An 11,564-nucleotide genomic window follows, 5' to 3' on the forward strand; every position below is an offset into this window, starting at 1 on the left:
TGGTAGGTTGCACCAAGATTGTCACACCATGGAAGAGGAGTTTTAGAAATAAAAATGTGCAGTTCCTTTAAAAGATTTTGAATCCAAAGGAGTTCGGCAATTGTGTTGGCGAGGGCCTTATATTCAGCTTTGGTGCTAGAGTGAGCAACAGTGCAATGCTTGTGAGAACTCCAGGAGATCAGATTGTTACCCAAAAAAAAAATACAAAAGCCACAAGTAGTGTGACGATCATCCTGGCAACCAGCCCAATCCGCATCTGAAAAGGCTTGAAGTTGTAGGGAGGAAGACTTGTGAATGAAGAGACCGAAATTAAGAGTTTGTTAAAGGTATCTCAGTAGACGTTTAACAGCCTGCCAATATGTGTGTTTTGGATTGTGTATAAACTAACAAATTTTGTTAACTGTGAAAGCAATGTCCACACGAGTGAGGGAGAGGTATTGAAGGCTCCCCACAATGGAGTGATACAATGTAGGATCCAAAAAGGTTGGAGTGTCTAAAACAGAAAGGCGACTAGAGGCCGCCACTGGAGAACTAACTCCATTGACTGAAAGCATATTTACTCGAGAAAGGATATCATAGATATATTTCTGTTGAGAGAGTAAAATTCCAGCTTCCAAATGACAAATTTCAATACTAAGAAAAAAAATATACCTAGCCTAAATCTTTGACAGGAAAAACAGATGCTAGAAATGAAATGAGCTGATCAATTTGAAATGGATGAGAACTTGCCACTATTATATCATCTACATAGACTAGTACGTAGATAAGAATGGATTTGCAAGAGTAAATAAATAGAGACAGGTCAGCTTGGGAAGGGAGAAATCCATATTCAAATAGGCAAGATGAGAGTTGTACGAACCAAGCACGAGGTGATTGTTTAAGGCCATAAATGGCCTTATGAAAGCGACAGACGTACTCGGGTTGTTCAGGATGAGCAAAACTGATTGGCTGGGACATGTATACGGTTTTGGTGAGATCTCCATGGATGAACGCATTTTGGATGTTGAGTTGTCGAATGTGCCATCCATGAGACATAGCGAGAGAGAGGACTAAGCGGATTGTAGTTGGTTTGACAACCGGGCTGAATGTCTTGGCATAGTCGATGCCTTCTTGCTGGTGAAAACCCTTGGCGAAGAGTCTCGCCTTGCGTCTTTCGATGGAGCCGTTGGCATTGTGCTTGGTTTGTAACACCCACCTGCATTCAACAACATTAGAAGAAAGGGGAAAGGGAACAAGAGACCAAGTTTTGCTCTGAAGTAGAGCTTGAAGTTCCTTGCTCATGGCTTCATGCCACTCAGAGAAACAGGATGCAATGGTGTAGAACGATGGTTCTTTGGGAACTTTGATGGTGAGGGTAAGACAGTGACGAGGATTTGGGTATGGGATTTGACCATGTGTGAAGGGTTTCGGACGATAATTGTTTGTTTTAGCCTGTGTAATGATCGGTGAGTGTGGGAGGGGCGGTGGTGGTATGAGAGAAACGTGAGGGTTAGGGTTAGCGTGAGTCGGATTAGGGGGAGAAGACGAAACAGGTTGTGAAGATGAAGATGATGGGCTGAATGTGATGGGGCTGGAAGGAAGAGTTAATGGGTTTGGATGATGTGGTGGATTTGGGCCCAAGATAGAAGGTTGGAGAATCGAGAGCACTGTATGTGTTTATTGAGATATCCTGAGGCCCAAATGAGATTAAGGAGAGTTTAGACCTAAAACAAAATAAGAGGGATAGGGAAAATAATTTTCATTAAAAATAACATCACGAGATATATATGGCCGATTGGTGGGAACATGTAAACACTTATAGCCTTTACGTATAGGACTCTATCCAAGAAAGAGACAAGTAAGGGAACGAAAGTGGATTTTGTGATTGTTATAGGGCCGAAATTTGGGCCAACATTCAGACCCAAACACTTTGAGAAATGAGTAATCTGAGTCTTTGTTAAAGAGAAGTAGATGTGGTGACTTGTTGTGAAGCAATGGTGAGGGAAGAAAGTTTAGAAGATAAGCTGCAGTATAAAAGTATCGAACCAAAATTTGTATGGGAGAGTTGTTGTTGCTAAAAGAGCAAGGCCAGTCTCAACGATGCTTTCTCTCCACCACATCATTTTGTTGGTGGTTGTAAGGACATGAGAGTCAATATGTAATGCCTTGAGATTGAAGTAGATTGGTGAGGAGTCAAAATTATCCACCCCAATCAATTTGAACAATTTTAATTTTAGCGTTAAATGGTCGTTCAGCGTATTTTTGAAAAAGAACAAAGGTGGATGTAGCATCACCCTTATAAGCAAGCGGGTAAAACCTGATATATCGGCTAAAATCATCAACAAAAGAAATGTAGTACTTGAAACCATCATGCGAAATATAAGGGGAAGGACCCCAAACATCTACAAAGATCGAATGTAAAGGTCTTGGAGACCGATTAACATTAAGACTAAATGGTAGTTGCCTACATTTGGCAAGTGGAAAAGCTGAACAAAAGAAAGAAGACTAAATGAGAATAAATGGTAAACACTTGGTGCCCAAGACGTGAGACACAAGTTGAAGAGATGGATGGCCGAGTCTATGATGCCACTGAGCAATTGAAGTTCTTTCACCAATAAAGGCAGTAGGAGATGATTTTGTGATAGTTGGAGGAGGGAAAATGTAGAGCCCATTATGTGTTGGTCCTTGGCGAATAAGAGTCCCGGTTTGCTTGTCCTTCATAGAAAAATGTGAATCATGAAATTTAAAGAAAACACAATTAGCTCGGCAAACTTGATCTACAAAAACTAAGTTTTTGGTAATCTGAGGAATATGTAATAAATTGTGAAGAACAAAATTAGAGGAGGAAGAAGAGATGTGAGAATCACCTATATGAGCCATCGGAAGGGTCTTGCCATCGCCAGTTATTTGCTCAGGGCCAATATATGGTTCAGAAGAGATGCTCTTAAGGGGCATTTTCTATCGATTTTTTGTTATCCATATGCTAAACAAACTATAGTTAAAATATCAAGACAGATTTGCTGCTAAAAAAAATCATTGGAAAGACACGAAAGCAATGTAATTGGGATATCAACTAGGTAGTCCGTAGAAGGAATAGGGGTTAACATCATTCATTCATGAAGAACATGCAAGGACAAACAATCATACAACCTAATATGTTGCAAGTAGACAAATCCAATGATTACAGTAGCCACAATCTCATTGTTAATACATAACGATATACGCAACAATCTCTACTTAATAATGCTTATCCATCTGGGATAATCAAGTCGGTGAAACTAGTGCAACAAATTGTTGTGTGGGTTCCCTCCTATATGGAGGGTGGCCCATGTGGGTCCATTAAACCCACATGGAGAGAGGGTTTAGGCCCAACTTAATTAGGTTTATTAAAACCTAAGCTGTTGCCGTGAACAGTAGAAACAGTGTGTGAAAAAAGAGAGAAATCGTGAGAGTGAAAAGAAGCTGTCAAAAACAGAACAGGCCGTACATTTTCCATCAAACGTTCTGATCGGCATCGTCTGTGGTCCGATTGAGCTGAAATTTTGCAGACACATTCACGACTCAAGGCTCTATAATCTGAACGGTGAGATCGGATTTAGAGCAGTATTTCTGGTGTTTGTAGCCGTGAACAGTACCACATCCTCCTTGGTGAAGTCTCTTCTATCACATTGTTTGGTTACCAAGAAGGTTTTTTTCTTGAGATTATTGTTGATTGTATGCCTCTACTGTTATCTAGAGAGAACATTTGTGTACACATCATTGTTGATAGTGGAAGGTTTAAGTGGACTAGGTTCCGTGGTTTTTTCCTTTGCTTTGAAGGGTTTTCCACGTAAAAATTCTTGGCTCTTTGTGTGTGTGTGATTTTACTTTAGATTATTCTATATTAAATTACTTCCTAACAGATTCACACAAAGTGAAAAATATAATATCCACTATTTGATTTCTCCCAACACAAATATGAACCTTTTTGTTGATCTTTATCCAAAATCACCCTCTTTTTCTCGAGGAGCACACCCTTAGTACAGTACTTACAGTCCTATATTCCTTTTGCCAAACAAGTGTAAAATAGACATCACATCCATCTAACCAATCTATAAAACAAAAACATGAATATTAGAACTATATCATGCAACCACTTTCAATAATGCCTTCACTAACACAATAATTAAAAAAAAAACATTTACACCAGCCTGTTAATGCCCAACCATCCGTAGGCAACACGTTGATGCTACATCTTCATGGAAATGACCACAGTAAACCAGCAAAAAGAATAACAAAGTAAATAAAATATCCAATGCAATACATTCAAATTCCACATCAAATTATGTTTTTACAGCAATCCACCAAGCACATTCATGTTGCATGCTCTTCCAACACAATCACAAGTTCAAACCACAAGCTTTTTCCCATTTAAACCAAAAAGTTAAGGCAGCAAACCAGTAATAGATGATACAAAGGGCTGAGAATATATATACATTAATTGCTGAAAACGAAAGTGAATCAACCAAATACACAAAGTCGCAACCATATTCTGGATTTGCACATATCACAATTCTTTTAAAATTACGGAATTAAAATTCCAATGAAAAGCAAAGACATAATCATTTACAAAGCACCAAGCATATATCACATTCCCAAACCAACCAAAAGAGACTTTAAACCATCCTAAAAAGGTTATCATGTGCATGAAAGCCATCAACCAATATATCAATCCAAAATGGTTGCGATTTGTTATTGTTCCTGAATTAGTTGACTGAGTTTCAACCTTCATGTATTATGTTTGAATGAAAACCAATAAGTGCTAACACCCAACCAATTACAAAGATTACATTCATGGATGAACGCGATAACAAATCTTTAAACCTTTGTATAGTTCATTCCGATGAAAACCAAAATGTATTTGCAGCAAACCAGTAAGTGTATATTCAAATGAAAGCATTAATACATGACGTTGTTCGTTAATAAAACTCGTGTATGAAGTGAGGAAAACAAATTTTGAACTATCCATAAAACTTGCCTAGAAATTTCTGCACAGTTAAATCTTCATGAACTTCATATATAATGTACTCCAAAATGTGAGGGCAGCGAACCTGCAAGCATATTATAGCCCTTAGACTCCAACCTTCAAAGTTTAAACCTTTATATAGCTCATCAAAATGTTATACCAAATACTTTTTTTATGTAAGAGGATCTGAGTCAGATGATGCTGAGTTGTCAAATTGCACGTTGACTGCACTGAAATGCCTTGAGGCAATAGATCAGCACAAAAATGGCATGAAATCGTGATCTTTCCTTGATTGAGGTAGTTTTGGGCATGTTTCAATATTTTGGCCATAACTTTAACGATAGGTATCAGAATTGCGTATATGACCCCAATTCGGAAAGCTCTTTTCGACGCACACGTCATGGGTACTCAGCTATACTCTGTGTGCATCATTTTTAGGCCAAATTCTACTCTTTTCCCTCTGAATTCCTATTTTTAGTTATTTTTTTACTTTTATGATAATATTTCATTTATTGTTTAGGAAGTGATTCTGAGCTCAATTTGGGCCAGATTTTTGGCAGATTACTTCTTTTATTACTTAATTATTTTTGGCATGATTATTGAAAATTTTCTATTAATGGTAAAATTCTGATATGGTCGATTTTCAGTTACTACAGCCTGGCCTGTGGGCTGACTGGATCATTCTTGAATTTTGATAATTTTGAATTGAACATCAGAGGTGTTTTCTTTGGAGTTTTGATTCTCTTGTCTTATTTCTTATGAATTATCTGTTGAAACTAGTCGGCAGAATAATAATTATTCTGTCTGCATCATATTGGGCAGCAAACCAGCACGCATGTTTGGTTAATCTTATCAAACATAAATATTTCAGATTTTAAACTTTTGGACAAGCTCATTCAAATTAAAACCAAAATGTTGGGGAAGCAAACCACCAATCATGTTACAAGTGTATTGTTATATGAATGCACTTAGTGCGTTGCAAAAGCACATGAAAAACGCCGAAAAGGAAACCAACAACGTATTAACCTACACAATTCAGTCTTTTAAGCGTGCTCATGGGTATGAAAACCCAATATTTCCAACAAGCAGATCACAGGCAAACATCTGGATAACAACGGTTGCTGATTCTTATTTCATTTTTTAGGACGACTGAAGTAAAAGGATAAACTAAAATAAGTGAGTATAGGTTTCTGAAAAATACTGAGAAATATCTCCCATGGTTGCCACAATAAAGAAAACAACGCCCATTTGATGTTTCCCATCTCCAGACTCCCCACCACTGATTCACATGCTGCAATGTCTCGACTACTTGTTCAGCCACCACGAGAAAGAGGGGGATGATACCTGCAAGTAAAACATACACAATATTTAGCACAACCCAATCGGTTAAATGCTCTACCCAAGATTGTATTTCAGGAACATTCCACATTGAATCCGGTCGACCAAAAGTCATCTAACACTTTAGCCTTGAGCTAAGCCAAACAATATTTGAGAATACTTGAAAATACTTATATTTCCAAACTAGACTTTAGACTAATGATTCCTCGGGAAACAAAAAAGTTTGAAGTTCAATAATTTGGTCTTTGATTTCCATAGAAAAAAAACAAATTGTGGAAATATTAATTTACGTGTCTATATTTTTTTCTCTCTAATATTCCAAGGGTTATAGTTACAAAAATTCTAAGAATCTAAATCCAATAATTTCTACGACTTCATTGATATAGTCTCTGTTTCAATGCCACTGCAAAGTGAATGTGCTAGGCTGGTTGGCGACTATGTGTATTTTATATAAAAAGGCTGACTCACGTACTCATTTTCCTTTTCCTTCTTCAAAGTACTCCAGATTCCTCCTAGAATTGTGGTCAAGGAGATCTTTTCATCCTGATCGTCTGTGGTGAGCATCTCTTTATTGAAGCGTGTTAGGTAAGTTTTCAGGTTCTCTCATTCCTTCTGTTTTATGATTAACAAATAAGCTGCCAGCTTGCACCACCTTCTGCTTGCCATAAACTACATGAGAAACTGCTTAGCAAGCTCTTCAAAAAGCTAATTGATCCAGGGCAAAGGGTCCCAAACCATCCCTGTGCTACTCCTTTCAGCGTCAAAGGGAAGGCGTGGCAAGCCACCTCCCAGGGGAAGCCATGGAGTCTTGTACACTTTAAAATTCTCAAGGTGATCAACAGGATCTTTAGACCCATCGTATAGATCAATCTGCGGCACCTTAAATTTAGACGGTAGAGGAACCACTGTGACTTCCTCGTTGCAAGGGAAGTCCGTTCGTGTGAGGAGCTGCTCCACGGAAGAGGAACCACCCCATCCTCTTTGCCATCTCCTCGTATTTATCCACCAAACTATGCAGCTCATCATGCATTTTTTTTTCTTTTCTATTTCTTCACTATTTACCTCCTCTGCGTTGTGTGCATCTCCTTCAGGCTGCCCATTCTGGGCTGAGGGATTATCCCTGTGTTACTTTAATTCCTTATTCTCTTAGTGCAATTGTTCAATGACCACCATTACTTGTTTCAGCCTCTCTTCCGTTTCTGCTAACTTTACTTTCACCTCCGTCATGCTTGTTCTTGGATCCCGATCGACTTGTGATCGCCTAACGGTTGGCATGTAAAAATCATGTTAAGGCCTGTGAAAATCCAACCAACGGCGTCTTTGTAAAAGACGTATTTCACACCACCAACTGTATGTACGACCTGTAGTAGTGAAGAGACGACGCTGGTTGCCCTGTGTAAACTCCAATGCTCAAGTCATTAACAGTATAAAGATGAGCGTATGTAAAATGAAAATGAAAATATTTGTTACCTCTATCAAGTTATATCTAGAAGGATGTGGCGTGATGACGACTAACTCTGATCACCAGTCCCGTATGCTTATCCTTCACGATCCCTTATTAACTAGAGAAGATACCTCCTATTTTGTAGAGGTTATTTTGCTCAAGATGATTGTATCCAATTGGGGGCTTTATCTCTAGCTCTTGAGAGTTATCTCGTCTCATAGTTGTGGTTACGAGTCCCTTATCCGTGGGGCTCCTAATCCTAAGTATTGGCCTAGCCTTCTTAGTAATGGTGATGGGCTTAGTCTTATAGATGGGCCCAAAGCCGGGTCCAATTGTCCACTCCACGCACTATACTTGTTCTTTGTTACAATTCGCATCAGATTCCCCGCATGATCCCTTGAGCTAAAAGTTATCTTCCATCAAATTTCTTAGTCTCGTACCCTTTTCATTGCGTTGACTCTCGCCCACTCTCTCCCTCCGTCTCTGCTTTCCACTTATTCATGCAGCGTGGAAATGGCACAGGAAATTCGGTTCTTCGAGTTGAACACGGGAGCTAAGATCCCTTCTTTGGGACTGGGGACGGGGCAGGTCGACCCCAGCCTCGTCGGTGAAACCTTGGCCACTGCCATCAAGGTCTTCTTCGTTTCCTTCTTTATCTGTCGCATTCGCCATTTTTAGGTTTTGGAATTTTTATGGACGTCATGATTAATTTTTGGTGGTGTGAAAAGTAATGAATAGCTTAATTAGCTCTCTGGCTACAAGCCGACATGTTTACTTTTGCTGCAGGTTGGATACCGCCATATTGATTGCGCTCAACTCTATGGCAATGAAAAGGAGGTAAAATATTTTCTGAAAACTTGGTGTCACTCGCCTTGAGCCTTTAGTATCGTCTCACTACGACCAAATTCTAAGCTATAGAATTGCTTTAGGTATCTGATACACTTGATGCTTTAGATCTTCCTACAGCATGAGTTGCATATTAGTCAACGAATTTGATTCAAGCTTGTGGACAATATATCTTTCATAGATGGAATTTACTTATAGATTCGAATACCCTAGGCATTTTTTTGGGGATTTCTATTTGGGTATATGAACGATGACATGGGAGGACGCCTTCATGAGTATTCCCAGTTAGTTTGTCATAGTGCGCATGCTGGGATATGGGGCTAAGTGCTGACACATCCATTTTCTCTTTACTTAATTATTTTCTAATACGCACGAAATAATTAGTGATGATGTTCTAAGTCTTGTTTTATTGCTAATTGAAATTGCTTAAGCTTTTGCAAGAATTGTACATGATCTGATTTCTACTACTCATTTCTTGTAGATTGGTCTCACTCTGAAGAAACTATTTGAAGATGGTGTGGTGAAGCGTGAGGATTTGTGGATTACCTCTAAACTCTGGTTTGTTTTATAGAGTAAAGAGTTTCCATTTAAAATGATAATGCTTTGTTCCTTATATGAGTTACTAACAGGGTCTTTGATCTTATCTAGTACGTTTTCTTTACATCTAAAAATGAGATAATCCACAGGAGCACTGATCATGCACCTGAAGATGTTTCAGAGGCTTTGGATACTACTTTGCGAAACTTGCAACTTGATTATCTTGACTTGTACCTTGTACGTATCACTGATTAAAGCTTTTCTAACTTGTAGAAAGGCTTCCTAGAACTACCAATTGAAGGTGAAATAGAAGAGTTTTTTTTTTTTTTTTTTTAAATATAAAAATAAAAAAAATTCCACGCATAGTTATGACCAAGTCATGGAATGCCTTGAGTCTGCTTCTATTCTTCTCAGAAAATTACACTTTGAGATATTAGTATTGACATCATTTTCTTCTCGATGATGCGGTATTGAGGACATTATTTAACTGTGACTAAATGAGGCTGCTCAACTTTTGAAGATCCATTGGCCAGTCCGGATGAAGAAGGGGTCAATAGGCTTTAAACCAGAAAACCTCATTCAACCAGATATACCTAGCACGTGGAAAGCAATGGAAGCACTCTATGTTTCTGGAAAGGCTCGAGCTATTGGTGTCAGCAATTTCTCTTCAAAGAAGCTTGGCCATCTGTTGGAGGTAGCACAGGTGCCTCCTGCTGTTAACCAAGTGGAGTGCCACCCTTCATGGCAGCAGCCAGGATTACATGCATTTTGTAAATCCAAGGGAGTTCACTTATCTGTAAGTTTATACGCAAATATTGAAATGGTTTTATTTGTGCGTACGCACGTATATTCAGTATTTTAAGATAGTTTATCTATTTGTGAGGCAAATCTTATGTGAAGAGTTAAATATTTCTTATTTCTATAATTGAAGGTTTTAAGATTGTTAAAAATGGTAATACTGTGATGTTTTCTTTATCTAGGCATATTCGCCATTAGGTTCTCCTGGCAGTACGTGGGTCAAGAGTGACGTTCTTAAGAATCCAATTCTAGGTATGGTTGCAGAGAAAGTAGGCAAAATTCCTGCACAAGTAGCCCTTCGTTGGGGTCTGCAAATGGGTCATAGCGTGCTTCCAAAGAGTACACATGAAGGAAGGATTAAGGACAACTTTGATATCTTCAACTGGTCTATACCTGAAGTCTTGCTCGCCAAATTGTCCGAAATTGAGCAGGCTAGTATTCAGTTAGACATTGTCTTTCTAAACTATACTTCAGAACTTACTACACCATTTTTTTTCATGGCCAATTCTATAGCTTTTACCAGCATATATAGTCTCTATTTCCTGCTAATATGTTATCAAGTGAATTGGTCCTTTAAGTTTTGTTGCGATCATACGCTTAGGCATTGCTCTTGCATAAGTCCCATATACTTGGGGCTCTTGTGTACACTTCTTATCAATAAAAACTTGTTTATCGATAATAAAAAATAAAAAATAAATTAAAAAAAAAAAAGATTTTGTTGTAATGATATCATTATAAGTGTAGTGCTAGGCTGCCGCCCAGCAATGACAGCTGGGCGTGCGGCCTAGCACAAATTTATCTTTTTATTTTTTCTTTTCATATTTTTTAACATATTTAAATATTTTTAAAAAATAAAAAAATGCACTAATGCACTAAATGTTACTTCCTTAATCATTAAGTAAAAAAAATATATGAGCAGTCAAAATGAGAGGACAAACTTAGTCGGCATACTAGCATTTCTCATCATTATAATATGCTAATTCCCTCTATGATGCTAGCTTTTACTGGGTCTCTGAAGGATTGTGTATGAGGTCCAATGAATATGGTATATTAATGACGATTATGTTCCTGATGTTTAATTGTGCAGGAAAGATTGACAACAGGGGACTCCATCTTTGTCCATGAGACGTTTGGTCCGTACAGGACTGTTGAGGAATTATGGGATGGCGAAATATGAGCAGCGAGATAACTGCTGGTTCATTAGAAAAAGAGGGCAAAGTTAAATTTAGTTGTCATGTTATGTGTTCTGTTTTTCTTTTTCTTTTGATATTTCGAGGGATTTGAAACTTGACTTCCACTCTTCAATTCCATAAAGTTAGTACCGTATAAGATTTGCTCCAAAATTCAAGAGAAAGAAAATGGAAAGAGTTAAAATGTCTTCGCTCGATTGGACATTTAAAACAAAAGAAATAGTAATGATAATAAAATTCAATTAAAAAAACTAAGACTTGTATTTTTTTTTCCTGATTTAGCTATTACTTTTACAGGACTACATCCCACTCTTTATATTAGCTATTCAATTTTATTATTTTTATTAAAATATTTTTTTTTTTTTTACTTTTTTTTTTTATTCTTTTTCTTATAATCATAATTTTTAAATTCTTATTCTTCCAAAAA

General features: G+C 37.7%; 1 protein-coding gene across 2 annotated transcripts; it reads left to right on the plus strand.

The window, feature by feature from the left end:
• Nucleotides 1-7,932: 7,932 nt before the first annotated feature.
• LOC121266610 (NADPH-dependent aldo-keto reductase, chloroplastic-like) lies at nucleotides 7,933-11,306 on the plus strand. Of its 2 annotated transcripts, XM_041170494.1 has the most exons (8): nucleotides 7,933-8,009; nucleotides 8,279-8,399; nucleotides 8,553-8,603; nucleotides 9,094-9,170; nucleotides 9,299-9,386; nucleotides 9,670-9,945; nucleotides 10,130-10,378; nucleotides 11,035-11,306. In XM_041170494.1, the coding sequence occupies exons 2-8, from the start codon at nucleotides 8,280-8,282 to the stop codon at nucleotides 11,122-11,124; spliced, it is 951 nt and encodes a 316-aa protein (XP_041026428.1). In that variant the 5' UTR covers nucleotides 7,933-8,009; nucleotide 8,279; the 3' UTR covers nucleotides 11,125-11,306. The 2 variants fall into 2 exon arrangements, with proteins under 2 accessions (XP_041026428.1, XP_041026427.1); XM_041170493.1 differs by lacking the exon at nucleotides 7,933-8,009 and having other exon boundaries at nucleotides 8,202-8,399.
• The last annotated feature ends 258 nt before the right edge of the window (nucleotides 11,307-11,564 follow it).

This window comes from Juglans microcarpa x Juglans regia, chromosome 5D (assembly GCF_004785595.1).
Source record: "Juglans microcarpa x Juglans regia isolate MS1-56 chromosome 5D, Jm3101_v1.0, whole genome shotgun sequence".
Classification (NCBI taxonomy): Eukaryota; Viridiplantae; Streptophyta; class Magnoliopsida; order Fagales; family Juglandaceae; genus Juglans; species Juglans microcarpa x Juglans regia.